Raw genomic sequence first — 18,033 nt, 5'->3', positions numbered from 1 at the left:
TCACTCATTCCTTTTTTCATGCCAGTATAACACAGTATTTCTCCAGAAAGCAGAAAAGTCAACACCAACATTAAAGCTTGTATAATCCCAAATGATTTTAAGGGGGGGGGGGGGGGGGGGGAGGAGAGAAAAGAAAAAAAGAAAACCCCAGGAGAGCTTCACAGCAGTCATCAGGTACTAGCCCCGAGGCCTAAAACAAGTTTTTCCTGTTGACCACACCAACCATAAACTCAGTAGTTTAGCAAGAAGAATACACTCCAATTAAGCACTGGCGTACTAAAAGGATGTTTACTTTTTCCTTCTGTGCTAGTCCTTTTCCATTTATAGATGGAGGTAAAATAATTCATTGCTAAGACTCCTCGATGCCCGCACTGACGTAATTTAAGTGAGAAGTGGACCAAAAGTGAAAAAATTAAGACACTGATTTTGAACCAAAGCAGCAAACAACAAAGCTAGCATTTTATTGCTATTACCTATTTAACTACACATTGCTGTACACTTGAAAGGTGAGGTCCTAAACTGGTTGTAAATGGCTGTAAACTAAGTTCAGCACCCACAACACCACCTAGGAAAACTATAATTACATGTACACGGCACTGTGCAACATAGTAATAATGTTAAATCTCACTAAACCTTACATTCACCACAGCTTCATTGCATAAGTCATAACAGCTACAACACTGTTGCTCTTAAAACAATAAATCCAACTTTGCTGACGATTGTTCTCCATTGTCCAACTGAGTTCAAGTAAAATGAATCACAAAAAACCAACTATTTTTCTTGCTCCCAGAGATGAGGTGCTTGTATTTGATCAAATGCTCATCAAAAGGGATGCTTAGCACCTATGGAAAACATTTCACAAGCACGTGCTATTTAAAATGATAAAACATGCAAAAATGACGTCAGATGAGAAAGACACTTAAGTATTGTAAACAGGATAGCTCATTTTGATAGGTATCCAAGAAAAACATTGGCCGGATTTGTTCGCAATTTGGAAAACCGATTAAACATCCAGGTACCCGTCAGGCCATTAAAATAAATAAATAAAAAAAACCCCAAAGTGAAGAGAGAAAAGTATTACAACAGCTCTTCAACAGCAAAAAATAGACACTTTCACACATTGCTGCAACAGACATAACAGGACTCCTTCCACAGATGAAAGCAAGCAAGCCTTGCTTTATGGTTTGAAGCATATTATTAGTCTAAACAAGTGTTTACTCCACTTTATCCTAACTTATGTTCTGCCTTATGACAGAAAAAGCAAAGACTACAGTGTAATACCTGGGTCATTTCAACAAGCTTAAGTTCTGTTTCTCCAATCCTTTCATTAATCAAAAAACAATCTGTATCTCAAATTCTCAAATTAATCTCAGATTTCTGAACTAGTATCCTGGCAATCAGTACCCTCTTAAGCAATCAAGCTGCAATGTCAAGATTAATTTCTAGGCAAATTAATCCAAACCCATACATTCGGGACTCAAATGTCACTTTAGAACAAGGACAGCACTACCACCAGGTGTGCATAATCTCATTTTACAAGTGCTGTGCCTAAAAGTAGCCTAACACTGGGCCCGTCTAAACATCCTCAATAATCATGTATCATTTGTAGCTTTCAAGTATAGTTTTTGCGGTTCCATGCCCTCTGCTAAACCCCTGCATTTTTTTTTTTCCAAAATAACACTTCTATTAGAAGAGCGCTATTTGAATACTCAAAAATAACCCACCACAAAAACCACCCACCACCACGACACCCTACAACACATGCGCACTGATCTTACTTCAAAAACCACAAAGAAATTAGCATGAGTTAGATAAAAGATAAAAGCCTTGCATATAATGTGACAGAACTGCAGTCATGACTCACATTCATTCAGTTTCTGAAACAGGTTTGACCAAGTGAAAAAGAAGCAGACTCAACAGGTAAGTGGTTCTCAATAGCCTGCCCCATAAACAAGCTGCTTATAATAATTTTATTCTTACAAAAAGTTTGCTTTGTCCATATGAAACTACCCCATTCAAAAAGAATCATCCCAACTTCTTTTTCCTTGGGGGCTGGGAAAGCATAATTTACTTATTTCCAATCTACTCTATTCATAGCAGCTACTGCCACTATGGTACAGGCAGCTGTGGTTGCCTGCAACAAAATGTCAAACTTTACTCCATGCACCCTTAGGTTAGATTTTCCTCCTGTCTAATCTCCATCGCACTGGTTTTTCGTTTATGCTTCCAATTTCTTTTTCCAGGAGCATTAACTAAAATTAACTGCAGCGATCATCTCACCAACACTGATTCTTCCTAGGGGGTGCCCCAAAGTTCACACTTGCTCTATTTTCTGAATGCTAGTGAACATCATACTTTGGAAAATGTCTATTAAGACAGCCTTCACGGTGCTCTACTAGTGAACATTAAGAACTTTAGGACATGTTGAAGATGCAAAAGCACAGTGGAAATCTCTGTCAGCCATCAAACTGGGACAAACTCAAACTAAGCACGTAACTACAAAGAAATATAGCTTTGGTCTGGAACTAGTACAGAAGTATGCCAGAGATTAAAAGCAAACACGCCAAAACCCACACACATCCTCTTTCAGCTCCAGAAACTTCACTCAGGAAAGACTTCTTGATTAAGTAGTGGATTCTCTAACATCTCACACAGGAATAAATTTTTGAGGTTCTCCGTAATATTTTCCCCATGCAGATTAGATCCTTCTACCTGTTTTCACAGCTTCGTAGGAATTAATAATCTCCAAGCCCTACCCCACACCAGGCATGCCTGAAATTACTTACTGTAGTCATGTCATTAGATATGCATATCAATTCATCTCTCCACGGTCGCATTTTCCCCTTAATAATCTTTTAGCCTGGCTTCCCTTTGACTGACAATCAAGATAGTGCGCAATAACACGTATATCAACAGTCCTTAAGTTCAAGTCCTTTAGTAGCAGCCTCACAGTGCACTCAAGCTGACACAGATGGTCTTGTTCAGGTGCCAAAAGCTGTAAGACAAACTAACATTGTATATACACTGGCAAGGAGGGACATGCATGAGAGGAAGACTCTGTGAGAGAGGAATGAGACTACAGGGATGTTAGACGGTAGCTGTACTAGTCGCTTTCCTCCCACATAAAGAGACAAAGTTATTTTCCTCTGAAATCATCTGTATTCACCTCTGGAAAGCTATACTAATTGAAATCTGCAGACAGAGCATAAACCCCAGTCAACTCAAAAAAGATCTCAAGTCATACAAGTTTATGTGTACATCAGCGTGCCAACAATTACAATCCCAGACTTCCTTCTACCAGTTTATTTCTTTAAGAAAAAATTATCTATGAAATAAGATTACTAAATCTATTGGCATGAAAAGGCAAAAAAAGGTCAAAATGGAACAAGTGAAACACCCCAAACGAAGCTTATGTGTTACCTAACTTCTATAAGAGATTGTCTATAACAAACAAAAGCAAATAAAGATAGGCCCATCAGTACACACATCTTCTATGAAAGTCCACGTTCCTTTCTTCCCACTCTGGACTCCCATATGAGAGAGGGAACTCCAGTTTTTGAAATTATATTTGAAACATAAAATTAGGCTATGTTTACTTGTAACAAGCACTGCAACAGACTTAAACCACACACAAAAAAAAATCACACAGTGCAAGTAAGTAACAACAGAATCCCCAAATTTAATGAAGCTTTGACACTTTTTATCATATATACAGTTAATATTTAGAGCTACACCATATAAATAAAAGCTAAAGGAATCATAATAAGGTAAGATTGCATTATTTTCCAGCCTACTTCCAGTTCTGTATGTTTGAAAAAATGTTTCTGAAAAGCAAAAATTAAAAATTAAAGCAGCCCTGTATCTTATCAATAAATATATAATAATGTTAGCACCTAGAAAAACCTATATACACCTAAGACTTCATAACATACAGTTTGTTTGAATGCACCTCATCAACAAATAGTCAAATAATAAATATGTATTGGTAGCTTATGTCTGCACTGCCAACACATACTTGGAGCGCTACTCTTATTTAGTATTGTTTAATGCAACTTCTTTACATATATTATACTGCTGAGATTCTCAAACCTAGCAGTATTATCAGCTACCTAGGTCAAAATTCACTCAGTTTATCATTCCTTAACTCTGTTTTCTGTGTTCTGTGTTTATGTAATAGAACAACAACATTTTAGAGTCCAAATAGCAAACCATAAACATCTATGCTTATAATTGTAGGCAAATATTCAACTACTCCCGAATTAAAAAAATTAACAACAAAAAGGCAAACAAACCAAAACAAAACATAAGCACAAAATAAGCCTTATTTTGCAGAAAAGCTGTCACATTCAATCCTTGTCCAATCCATTTTAAGTGATTTAAAAATCAGATGCTTCATAGACATGCATGCACATATAAAAGCACAAAAATAGATTAAAAGTAAAAAAATTTTGCACAAAAATCACAAATTCTATCATGAGTTCTTCTGTTATTTCAATTAAAATAAACCAACAAACACCAAAACCCAACAATATGAACCAAACTGAAAAACACTGCATCATTCATGGTATTGAAGATGTTTAAAAAGCAAAAGAGATTTTCCTGCCCAACAGTTTACAGGACAAACCAAAGATGAGGCAAATGTCACTAATGCTTCACTGTATGTTCCTATTCTGAAGGGCACCATGAAACTCTCTCAAGAAGGTATGCCAAGTGCCGGATTTTTTTTGTTTGGCTGTTGATAATTGTAAGTGATGCATTTAAAGCCACTAACACTGTCAAGTTCCCTCTGCTGCTATATTACTCCAAAGTTGTCAGTTATAGCACAAGACCAGGAAAAATGCCTGAGGATGGTGCCTGCTTAAAATATTCACCCCAATCCAGACTGTACCACATCAGTCTACTCTGAACTAAGTTTGAGCCAACCCCCTCAGTTTAAGCTTCAGTTCCTTCCCAGGTACATGCAGACAAAACTTAGTTTCTACATTCAAAGTCTGTCTTGAGTTTTAGCTCAGGGGGACTAAGTGGAAAACTCACCTCTTCTTGGCACTGGGATCCATGAAGGCTCCCAGTTTGCCTTGGTACCAAACAAACTGTACAATTTCAGAGATATTTACAATTCTTTAAGCGACAACTGTGTTGGTAAACACAAAAGCGGCAAAAGACTAACCTCCACTCAACCTGCTATCAAGCACTTCTCACAAAGAAATCTGTGAATGTAGTTGCATTTTTGCTTGGTATTCCTCCTCCCATATTTCAGTCAAAGGCTAATACCCATGAGAAAAAGCTACTACAATATTATCTTCTTATGGAATACTCACAGTTTCACTCGCAAAAAAAAAAAAAATGACCCAAGGGTTCAGGCTTGAAAATACCTGTGGAGCTCATCAAGTCCAACCTGCTGCCCCAAGCAAAGCCAGCTTCAAACTTACTTCAGGTTCGTTAGAACCTTGTGCTGTCACATTCTGACAATCTTCAAAGACAGACCCCATAGCCTCTTTGGGCAAGGACTGAGATAAAGTGCACAGATTATGCACTGCACTTTTCAAGGGTATCTACATTTTCTTATAATCGAGAGCAGCAGAAGCCCTTACCACTGTTGACAAAATGGTACTACAATGTCAAATAGCACTGAAAAAGTTAGCAGCAGCGGCTATTCCCTATAACAGAGTTTCTGCACTGAAAACTTGGTTTTGACAGCATTTTTTAAGGTAGAACCATTTCCTGGTTTCTGGCAAGCCATCATGCCATAACTGACAGAACTTCTGGTATTCAGTGAGAAAGACTTCCTGTATTTCTAGGCATATAAGTCCATGTTTTTAATGTCCTAACAGGTGGAGCAAACATAGTAATTCCTCTGCCTTTACAGCCAATAGTCACATCAATCTGTAGAGAAAAAACAGTATTTACAAACAGGTCAGATAAATGAATGGTCTTTTCCTTTATTTTATCAATGTAGTGAACAACTTGCACTCCTGAAGTCAACTTCCTTTGTTGTTGTTGGGGTTATTTTAATTAATTATAGTAATGAGCACAAAGACAATCTAAAGATTCAAATTCTTCCACGAGTTTGTAGCCAAAATAAATGTTCCTTTTGCCACTGTTTCATACTTGGTGCTTCCCTCCTCCCCCCTTCTATTCTACCTTTGTTGCCTGCTTTATCACAGAAACATTACCAATATTAAGTCATTTATTTTCTGGAATTGCTGGAATTTGAGAGATCCCAAACATGAATCATATAATCTAAATACACCTCCACTTTTTTTCAAGGTTCATTAGGAATTAGTGATTAGAATAAAATTATTAACCTGGAGATTGAAAAAAAATAAATCTTTACGCGCTCAGTAAGCTTGGCATTCATTTTCTTATGCCAGCTCATCCCCTAGTTGTCATCTGGAAGTCCACAAGGGGACCCAAATTTTTAACACAGGAACTATACAAATCTCAGAACTTCTTTCATATCTGTACACACATGTGTACACATGCACATATACATGATAGTCCGGAAAAAACACGGAGGTGGAAGTAGCCTTCTCGCATTCCCAAAGTCACTTTTAAAAGTTCATAAAAGTTTAGACTTGTACCTGCAAGTGTAGTCAAAAGTTTTAAACTCATCTCAAACAGTTCTAATTATTAAAGACCTGGTGTTGAGAACAGTTAATTCTACTATTCTAATCAATTCCTGTTAGTATAGTTCCATTTTAACTTATCTACCATTTCAGCTATACTACAAATTTCTGTAGAAAGACAGGCATGTTGTTCAATTCAGTAAACTGTATTAATAATTTTTCCGGATTTTAAAGCTTCTGCTGATTTTGGAGGCAGCCATAAAAGCAGACTTCAAAGAACATTTTTACATATCTATTTCAATATGCCTTCTATGCTAGGTATAGAACCTACTTACTGGTTTAGCTAATCAAAGAAAACTGTAAGTATAAATAGAAATACGAGTTGCAGGGAAATACTGAGCTGGCATTACTTAAATATGCACATAGGAACATTGCATAAAACCTATAAGCAAATCTACATAGCCGATTTTTCCCCATTTAGCAGTACCATGCAGCATGCTATTCAGCAAGAAATGTTTCAGCATTATTAAATCCTCTTAAGACAGGTAGAGCTATGCCAATAGAAAAGTCATTTCTCTGAAAGCTGATACTGCCTGATAAACAGGTATTTGCAGAAACACATCTTGAAAGTGATACAGGTTCAGATCAGCTCACACACATCTGACTGAAAACTTCCTACAACAGACAAATTTTCAGTTTGATCTGACTTGCTCCACCACTGCATGCTAGTGGCAAAACCCACTGTAAGAGAGGAAGGACTACATGACTAGAGGAAAAGGAGTCTCCGGGACTGATCTTTTCTAGACAGTTTCAAATCAATTTAAACTAAAATGAATCTATCCTGGGAAAGTGTTCCAAAGGTACATTAAAAAAAAAAAAATATATATATATATACACACACATACATACACACACACAAAAACCCCAACAAACCACCATCACCACCAACAACTTGCTCTGTGGAGCAAGCCATTAACTTTGGACTTGGCAAGTCTACATCCATAGTGTACAATTCTTTTAACAGTTATAAAAGAGTCACTTATCTCATGGGTGCTTCAGAGAGAATGTACAAAGCATGAAATAATTGTTTCACACAGCACTGCCACTCTCTTAAAATGGTCATGATTAATAAATGGTAACATCCGCTCACAATTCCATTCACAAAAAAAGCCTTGTGTTTCTTGCTAACATACTCTATATTGTCAGCACTTCAAGCAGCCTCAATTCGCCATTGCTTCAAGCTTGTTCAAAAAGTATACATCCTACAGCAGCAGAGAGCAAATGCTACTGGGGTAGCCTCTAACAAGACTTCCAGGATAATTTCTTGTGTTCCTGTATTCCAAGACCTTCGTCTGTTACAAACAGTTTTGCAAAAGTTCAGTCCTGAGCTTTCTGTAGGGAATGAAAAGAAGAAAGAAATGTGGCTGCACCCCAATAATTTATCATTTTTGACATGGAAGTGCCATTGCATGGATTGAAGAGTAAGTCTAAGTAATTACAAGAGATAACCTGGAAAGAAAACAATGCATTTTCAGGAAAAATTATTTGTCAAGTCTTAGAATTTTACAGAGAAGAATTTTAAAGTAATTGCATATAAAGATGTAGCCTCTCTGAAGTGAAGTCCATTTTCCATTTATACTTACTTCTGGAAGACTGGAGAATTTTTATATTATTACTATTTCTTTCTATTTTTTTCAAATAGCTGTTCATGTTTTTGCTGTCAGCGACTGGGCTTAAAAAACTTAAGACGGTGCCAAGATACTAGTTGCTGACTTCTCTGCCAAATAATTCTTCTCTTGTTTGTCAGGATTTAAACTGACATCTTTTGGGCTAAAGTAGTAGTCACAAAATGGTCAAACTTGAAGAGCCTGAAAATTGGGAAAGCATGGCAAGATCTTTATCAACATTTGGAAATTCACTCAGTTATTCTTTAGTTTTGTTATTTTCTAATTCTTTCTTCAAAAAGGGGTAAGCCATGCAATAAAAAAAAATCAAATGCTGAATTCCTGTAGGAATAAATTTAGGCAGTGTTGGTAGAGCACTTCACAACCTAATTCCTGGTGATGAGTATCTCAAATGAACAAATTTGATTTATAAATTACCAGTTCCCAATATTGATGTTACTCAGCTCCCTTTTATTTGTTTACAAGATAAAATGAGAACTCAGAGTACTAATATTATTACATACTTATTCCTAATCTTGTTCCTCACAACCCAAATGAAAATTAATTAAATGCAAACAAATTGTAGTCTAGGAATCCAGGTGGTGTTACACTAAGCAGCTTTTACCAGCTAAAGTACCTTTATAGCATTCTCTTTATATTTTAGAGATATTCCAGAAGCACATCCAGTAAATTTAGGAATTGATTCCTATCCATTGAGACAGTTTACATCTCTATTCCCACAAATGTAGTTTAACAACAAAAACTGTCATTTGTGTCAGCCACAAAGTCCGTATTTCTACTCTTTAAAATATCTGAAAAGGAACCACACCACCTTCTCTTTTCTTTAATAATACCAGGTAATACTGATTACATAAAACTAATCCATTTACAGAGCTTTCTAGTAAAGAGTTCTTGTACTCCAAAGTCTTTTGGAGTTGTGTGCACACAATGTACAGTGATTTACTATTACCAACAGCAAAGTTTAGTCATTTCCTTTTAGATTTCACGATTATGCCTGTTACTTTGCAACTCTGAATTCTCACATCAATTTTGGCCCACATGCAGAAAACATAATTTTCAGAGTTGACCAACACTGAGATCTGTAAGTAAGAAACCTTCCAGATTCATTGCTCAAACTATTACAGTTTCACTAATTAAACCAAACAAAAACCTAAAAATCTATAACCTTAGAGAGAAAAATTGTATAAATTATGATTAAAACAGTATTTCTATTCCAACTGTTACATTTTCCAAGGATTTTTTTCCTTGGGAGATTAATATAGAAAGAATAGTTATTTCCTAATAATCCAAGTACTGATGTAGAGATGAAGAAAAAAGCCCATGCGCTTAGACAGAATAGCCACGTCTTTGCGGAAGAAAGGGAGAAAAGAGGAGAGGGTTTTTTTATTTGTTTGCACCTATATTATCAGTCCATCATTTAGACTTTTGAAAGCATCTTCTCTGATCATACTCAACTAGCATACTCTATCTGATGATTTTGTAAGTTTCATGTTCCTCTCATTAAATCTGTGTGTAGTACAGCTTATGTAGGAAGATCAGTAGCATTTTCATGTTTACATAGTTTATTTTCACAGCAAGTTAAGATCAACACATTACTATAGGGAAAGTATTACGTCTTCCCATACAGCAACATTTTGTGCACACACAGCATCCATCAAAGCGTTAGTGATAAAATACCAGTCAGACACTCTGCATAGCCATAATTAAAATAACATTCCTATCATTTACTACTAGTAAATGGATATTTATAACTTGATGATGAATGTTCTTAAGAGTAGCTGAACTAGGTCAGATCAAAACTGCACATAACACAGTACACTGTTCCCAGCCCTGATTTGTAACGAACATCCTGGAGAGCCCATCAGGAGACACACACAGAGACCTTGCTTTGGCAATTATAAGCCTCAGAGGTAGGACACTAAACAAAAGAGGTGACCACATATTCTTCCACAAATGCAGACTCACACCCTACAGCATCCTGAGCCACACTTTGTACATATTTTCAGTCACTTTTAAAAATTATATATGCATTTCTTTCAAACCTTTTGAACAAGCATCAGCTTTTCTTGATTCATAATTTCTCCTGCTAGTTCTTTTCTTGGAATATACAGCAACCATTCTCTACTGACCTCTCTACCATTTATAATTTTGTAGACCTACACTCTCCACATCAGCCCTCAGTGAAGGATTACAGATGTTCTTCAACCGAAGAGCTTCCATCTTCAGCCAGCTTTGTCAAACTTCTCTGTATCTTTCCTAGTTTTATTACAACATTTTCCTGTTAAACTAATACAACTTTAGCATAAAACCATGCTCATATTTCAGACACTTAACTGGAGCAATATTATTTTAGATGTCAAGCCTATTATTTTAGATGTCAAGACGTGACTTTTTCAACGGAAGTCTGATTTTAAGAAGTCTGTTTTCTCTAAACTGTGAATCAAGACCACAGCTTCCATTTTTTTCCTAAATGAAAGCAATAAAATATAATCTGAGTATCAGTAGATTCTATTTTTTTTTTATATCCTGGGGCATGCAATTCTGTCAGTTCAAAAAGCGTAACATCATGAAGATGTCAATTAAATTTTAGTAAGTAGTGCTTCCTTTCAAATAGGAAACCTTGTTAAAGAGGTAGAAATCCTTGCATCAAAAGGTCAGTCAGTGACTGGTATCTTCAGCTACATCAGGTTGCTCAGAACCAAATCCAGCCTGGCCTTGAATGTCTCCAGGAATGACCAATACCCTCCCTCTCTGGGCAACCTGTGCCAGTGTTTTACCACCCTCATTGTAAGTAATTTTTTCCTCAAGTCCTCTATTTCCACTCTCCTGCCACTGCAGTGGGACACTGATCACCCATTGGTAAGATCCCATTTTCTGAAAATACTAGTAAGACAATAAACTGACACAGTTACATGCAAAGCTGTTTGTTGGTTTTTGTTTTTTTTTTTAACCCAAGTAGAGCTTCCTTGCTAAAACTGCAAAGATACTCATTCTATGAACAGACATTTGATCTAAGTTTATTTTAACAAAGGAGACATAAAAGATTTAATTAAGATACTGGCTCAAAAGAACATATAAGGAATTAAAAAAAAAAAAACCAACCCCAAACAACCCACAACTTAGCCAGCTTTAGAAAGGCAGCACCAAAATTTAGGAGCTGGTGGCTCCATAGACTGAAATGATAAAATAGCACCTGTCCTGCAGATTGACTCTGTAAGTGTTCAAACTAAATGAGGGAAGGAAAAACTCCACTATTATTCAACTGCTTCCGAGAACTAAGACTCACAGATTGATTTTACTAGTACAGATTTTGTGAAGTGGGTACTATTGACAAAAATTGGGATTTATATGGAAAACTTTCAAAGATGGTCTGACAAAACACAGGGGTTATACTCTCTTCTATCCTGCATGTTATACTGTTGAATTCAGTATTCAACCTGGCACATTTGGAGTGAGGGTAATTTTCTTCCTAATTGCCTTAAATAAAGAAAAAGTTATTTCAGTTGTCAAATCACTACCTAAAGAACAAACACTACAAGTCAGCTAGAGAAACCACTTCCAGCCAGTATTAACACCACACAGATGTGCTTTCTTTTGGTTATTATTTTACTTTGGGTAAGTCCCTCTCCCCAGGCAAATTAGAAAAAGGAAAGAAAAAAAGAAAGAAAAAATGTAGGGTATTAATCTTTCTATCCTCAGCTGCTGGGACTATACATCAGTCCTCTTCCCAAGTATTCACAGACGCACAAAGCTATCTTCCTTGTAGATTTTTTATTTCTCCATTAGAAGTTTTGATTCTGAAGAAATGTGCCCATTCAGAAGCATACTGCTTCTCTTCACTCAGCTCCCTGCCTGTTTACTGGTGTAATTCACAAAATATTTCTGTCACTTAATAAGCTTTTTTGGGACTTGTATCTCCTCAGCTTTCTGTAAGTCAGTTTTTCCCAAATTATTATTGCTTGTGATATGAAGCTGAAGGGAGTGGCTGATACATGTGAAGACTGGGCTGCCGTTCAACAGCACCTTGATATGTTGAATTGTGCAGAGAAAAACCTAATGAGGCTCAACAACGGCAAGCGTAGGGTACTGCACCACCTGAGGAGGAAGAACCCGAAGTACCAGTGCAGGCTGGGGGCTGATCTATTAGAGAGCAGCGAATACAGGTGGATGATGACTATGAGTCGGCAGTGTGCACCCGGAGGGCCAACAGTATCATGGGATGCAATGGGAGGAGTGTGGCCAGCAGGTCAAGGCAGGGGATTCTCCCCCTCTGCTTGACCCTGGTGTGGCCACATCTGGAGCACTGTGTCCAGTTCTGGGATCCTCAGTACAAGAAAGACAAGGAGCTACTAGAAAGGGTCCAGCAGAGGGCCACAAGGATGATCAGGGTCTGGAGCATCTCTCTTATGAGAAGAGATTGCAGGAGCTGCACCTGTTTAGTCTATAAAGAAGACTGAGAAGGGATCTCATTAATGAATATAAATATCTCAAAGGCGGGTGCCAGGAGGTTGGTGCCAGACCCTTTACAGTGGTGCCCAGCAACAGGACGAGGAACAATGGCCGTAAACTAAAGCAGAAGTTTCACCTCAACGTGAGGAAGAACTTCTTTACATTGAGTGTGGTAGAACACTGGAACAGCCTGCCCAGGCGGGTCATGGATGTCTCCCTCTCTGAAGACATTCGAAACTCACCTGGACGGGTTCCTGTGCAACCTGCTCTAGGTGGCCCTGCCTTGGCAGGGGGTTGGACTAGATGATCTCCACAGGTCCCTTGCAACCCTAATGATTCTGTGATTATCCTGGCCACTACTATAGTACCAGGTGAGTCGTAATAGCATAAAGTAGTAACACTGGAAGATGAGTATACCTAATTACTGAAAATAAAATCACAGCTTCAAAGACTGTTTCACACACAAAATTTATATACTCCATTACACTGTGAGCAAGTAAACATAGGAATTTATTAAATAACTTGGTACACCTAACAGCCTAGTAAAGATCTCATATAATTTCTGGTGGCCCAAAGAATTATCAGAACACCAAAGAAGAGAGATTTAAATATATACAGAAACAGCTCAAGGCAGTATCACCAGAGAGCTCTAGAACAAGCATTTCCGTGATAGTGCAGTACCAAACATGGTCTAAAAGCATGAAAAGCTCAGCTTCTTTGAAAAATGAAGAAACAAGAACAAGGGATGTGGATGCAAATAGGATAGATAGATAGATAGATAGATAGATAGATAGATAGATAGATAGATAGATGAAATCAGTCTAAACACATAGCTGGTACCCAAGCTGCTAAGTTATGGAAATGTATTACGAAATCAGATTCTTCTCCCTTCCCATCTCTTTTATTTGAGTGCTGAGTGCTAAGCATGCACCATTATATGGAATTAAGTCAAGCAACTTTTTTTACTTTTACCATTTCAATACATAACTTGGAATGCAACCAATGAAATAGCACAATTTATCTCTAAAAATAAGAACAGAGAGTTTAGTGGCTCTTGATTATGTTTTCCTTACAAGGATACTTTGCAGAAAAGTACATGTTTCAGTTTAGAACACTGATAATTAGTGCCTGTGGGAATAAAGCAAACTAATTTTTCCACAGCAATACAGTTTCTTTTAATTTTTACATTATGATATTCCAGTAGCTGCTCAGATACATCATTTTACAACCTACAGTGTGATCAGAATTTGAAACAAGTAGTTGTTTTCAGTTTAAACACCCCTATTTAAAAAAAAAAGTTTTAATAATTCATTATTAAAAAAAAAAACCCTCTCAAAACAAATTTGCCAAGAAGCTCCATATATTTTTCAGGGATGCTAACAAATTCCTCTAACTTTGGATTAAATTATTTAAAATGACAAAACCAAACAGATGCAACTTGTAAGTGCAACTGGAGTACAGGCATTGGAGCCATCATCATCTTGCTATTGCAACTGAACTCATTTTCAGAGCTCCAGGAATCCATCTTCACTGAGTAGGAAGAGTAATATTTAATCAACATAAAAAGGGGCACAGCAGAATTGCTTAAATACAGACCTGACAGTAGTTTGCAGGGAGAAAACACTAGAGGCTACACTGCAGCAACTGTCAGTCCCAGAGTACACTTAATGGATACAGTTCAGATGTGAAGGAAACTACAGTTGTCCATAGAGCCCTTGAACCGTTAGAGATATAGAGCCGTTATTTTTTGTTCAGCAATAGTAAGAAACAGTGCTCTAACGGAAAATGTAGCTGTACAGAAGACAGCAAACGCAACCAAATTTGAAAGAATAGACCTGCATCCTTTCCTAGTGAAATGAGAAATAAGTATCAGCACTTCTTAAAAGATTTTAATGATGTCCAGGGAACAATGTTTAATCATCACACCTCATGAGGAGGATTCATTAAATACTTCAGAAGAAGCTCCTAAAAAAGACCAATGCTCCATTTTATAGAAAAACAAAAAATCCAACTACATTCCCTTGTAGTCTTCTTGGCTAACAGTATTGGATCTTTTCCAAAATAAATCCTGGGGTTACAGAATAAGACCAAGAAAAGCACTGATGCAATGATGAGTTGAATGGACATCATGTCATCCATTCAGGCAGCTCCAGAAGCCAGAACAAAGTCAACCCATATGGTGAAGTTATACACGTATTCATACTCACAGCATCCTTATTCCCTGGCTTTAAGACTTTACAAATTCAACAGCACAGTTGCAAAGTGTTGTAAAACAAAACCAAACAAACCTCACAAATGCTACATAGCCATTAACATGAATTCTTACTTATAAGCATTTTCCTACCAGCACACAGGTGTTTATGCTTTTCATTTTAGAGAGCAAAGGGTATGTGAGGTTGATCTTCAAATAAATGATTTCTAGTAAAAAGAAAAAAATAAATCTATTCAATGGCACAAACCTAAATATTAATAAAACCATCCCAGACATGTATGAGTATCATTCTTTAAAGATGGCTTTACTCTCCATAATATATTTATCCTTGCTTCAATATAAGCCATTTCATAATGTATTAATTTGAACTTAACATTACTTACAAGACAGCTATAACTGCTTTCCATTTTAAAATGTTTTATTCTCAGTTCAGCACCATACTTTTTCATCAGTACCTCAAACAGTTAATTTCAATATATACTTTCATCCACTAAGAAAACTGAAGCACAGTATTCAGTAATCAAGTATTTCTTCATCTGAGTATCATGAAAGCCTCCCACACAAAACCACAGTTGTGTTGGTAAAACTTTACCAGGAACATTACAAAAGCACTGTAAAGCAGTTTGGACTTATCTAATGACCGCAATGCTATTTATCTGCTCACAAAAGTAAAACAGCTTTGATACAAAGACAACAAAAATTCCCTAACCAGAATTCATATTTTTCTGTTGTGATAATGTCACTGTGAAATGACAACATCTTAGAAACCTGGAGATAAAATGGAGAATGAATCAGCCCTGTCATGGTGTGGCCAACAGAATACACCAAAGAACAATCCAACCCCCAACATGTCCGCTAACATTCGGAAGTTGTTTTCTTCTAATTTCATCAATTAGATGGATTCCTTTACTGAAACTAATAGCAGCCAATCTTCCTTAGAAAAGAGTTCAAAAGACAAATACGTGTGAGGTGCACTAATCTACTAACACTACAAAGCAAAAAACCTCAAGTTCAACTCTTAATCTATACTGTCACTCCTTGTAAAATGAGAAGTGGTGCATAAAGTCCTTAGCAGCACACAGATGCAAGTAATTTAGACTATCATAGGGCAAATTAAAGAGCATCACTGATCTAAAGGAAGCACACTGAACATCTCTCCCCTGAAAAGAATGACTAGAAGGCTAGTACGAAGTGCAGTACGCAATCATAAAAAGCAATTTGGGCTTGCTCTGCTATTTGAGTTCACCACAGTCCTCTCTCCCCACCACTCTTCTTTGGGGAGAAAGGGAGGAGGGAAGGAGGCAGGGGAAAACATGGAGCGATAGATTTTATTTGCTATCAAAAGCATGTTAGTTTAATGCTTAAGCATCATCATTTTAAGTATGTTGCAGGTGAGCACAGACACACACCACTTTCTCTGGCATACAGTCTTAAAGAAATATTTTGAGTAATCCATCAGTACACAGAGAGAGGGTTTTTAAACATATCTGTTAATTACCACGATTACAGAAAGTTGTCCCTAGTGCTCACTCTTTTGTTTAGGGGGAAAGAGTAAGCTTAAAGTACTTTAAAAAATAATCTGTGAAGCACAACATACAAAGTATTGACTTTTGAATTTTTTAGCACCATATCCTGGGCAGGTTCTAATTTTGACTGAATAGCTGAAGATCCTGCAGGGTTCATTTCAGGCTGCAGGCATCTGATACTGAACTGACCTCACAGTATTTACATTCCCCTTAGCAAAATCTGTCATGCAGTCCAACTGGGGAAGATCATGTCTAACACTAGTTGAGCTACCAGCGCCAGAAGCAAGCAGAGTAAAAGTGAAGAGAGTAAGGTGAACAATAAGGGCACATGTATAGAAATAAAATTAAAAGTAAGAAGATAAAGAGAAGGTCAAACAGCAGAAGAAAAGAAGAACTGAAGAGACAGAAGCTGAAGACAGTTTTCTTCCAACAAAAATATGCCTAATTTTTTTTTCCAAACTAGTAACGCAAACAGGCTTTCAACTAGTAAAAAATAAATTACTTCAACTCAAGGAAAATAAACTAATCAGAAGACTTGAAATATTTGTCTCTGCTCCAAACAAATTAACAGCTGAAACTGCACTGCATGTGCAGTTTTGTCTGCATAGCATTTGATTTCTTGCTGTATTGCCTTACCTACATCAAATCTTGACAGAAAAGCCCCAAAACCATAGAACTCCCTCATAAGACCTGCTTCTGACCATTCCCACTACAGTTGCAATGGACACCCCTAACAAATCCAGCAGTTAAATCAAACCCCAAATGTATTCACATCCATTCATTACAACTTAGTTCCCTACTGTTGCAAACAAATTAGATAGGAATACAAGAGCTAATCAGCAAATCCTACTCAAATTTCTCCTAGAAGCGCTTATCCCATCTTCAAGCAAGTGAAAAATTATGTTTGTTCTTAACAGATTCACTCTGCCAGCTACGTAATCTCCTACATACCAGGCCTGGTGAAACTGTACAAGAGACACAGGTCTGAACCAACTCCAGATTAACTTCTTCACCTCCTTGAAAAATCAAATAGAAAACTTAAGTTACCATAATTTCCTTGAAAACCCCATTTCCAATTGCATAAATCATTATTTAAACAAAGTAATAACTGAAATGTAAGACCCGTTGTACAAGTTAATCTTGATCGCAGCACCTGTCTAAAATGACAGGATCTTCAATTCTCATTGAAAGTTTGAGAAATTTCTGCCTTCTTTAATGTCTTACAAATACCATCACTAAAAGTCAAAAAGAAAACACAATTCCATTCTGAACAACAGTTGTAAAGACTCTTCTCCCCCACCCCCAGTCTTATTTAAAAACAGGATGCTAATAATGCTAGCACCTCACCATGACGCAGTCTCTCATGTAGTCCAAACTCAAACTATTGACGGCTATGAAATACAACCAACCCCACTTATAATCTAATGGAACATCACTGCTTTAATCAACAGATTATTTTTCTACTTACATCTCACCTCACATAGTTCTTTTCCATTTACCAAATCGCAAGATTTTCATATAACTGACATATTCGAGCTCAAAAATGTTTTGAGGCAGCAGGCACCCAAACAAAAGATTCTAATTGAGAAGATAAA

The 18,033-nt window shown here is 36.9% G+C and overlaps 1 protein-coding gene across 15 annotated transcripts in view; it reads right to left on the bottom strand.

The window, feature by feature from the left end:
• PLEKHA5 (pleckstrin homology domain containing A5) overlaps window positions 1-18,033 on the bottom strand; it is a 153,956-nt gene that overhangs the window by 122,826 nt on the left and 13,097 nt on the right. Inside the window, exon 4 of one of the 15 annotated variants that reach the window (XR_010613593.1) lies at window positions 17,390-17,454. The exons of 11 other annotated variants lie outside the window; for them this stretch is intronic. Coding sequence is in view for 3 of the 4 variants with exons in the window: in XM_065683481.1 (XP_065539553.1) it covers window positions 7,922-7,958 (37 nt within the window). In the remaining variant the exon portion in view is untranslated. Of the gene's footprint in view, window positions 1-730; window positions 843-5,800; window positions 5,884-7,897; window positions 7,959-17,389; window positions 17,455-18,033 lie in introns of those variants that run through there. 3 more of the 15 variants (XM_065683515.1, XM_065683503.1, XM_065683481.1) reach the window with 3 other exon arrangements.

This window comes from Lathamus discolor, chromosome 1 (assembly GCF_037157495.1).
Source record: "Lathamus discolor isolate bLatDis1 chromosome 1, bLatDis1.hap1, whole genome shotgun sequence".
NCBI classification, from domain to species: Eukaryota; Metazoa; Chordata; class Aves; order Psittaciformes; family Psittacidae; genus Lathamus; species Lathamus discolor.
The sequence above is the reverse complement of the archived record's forward strand: the minus strand, read 5'-3'. Positions and strand labels throughout refer to the sequence as shown.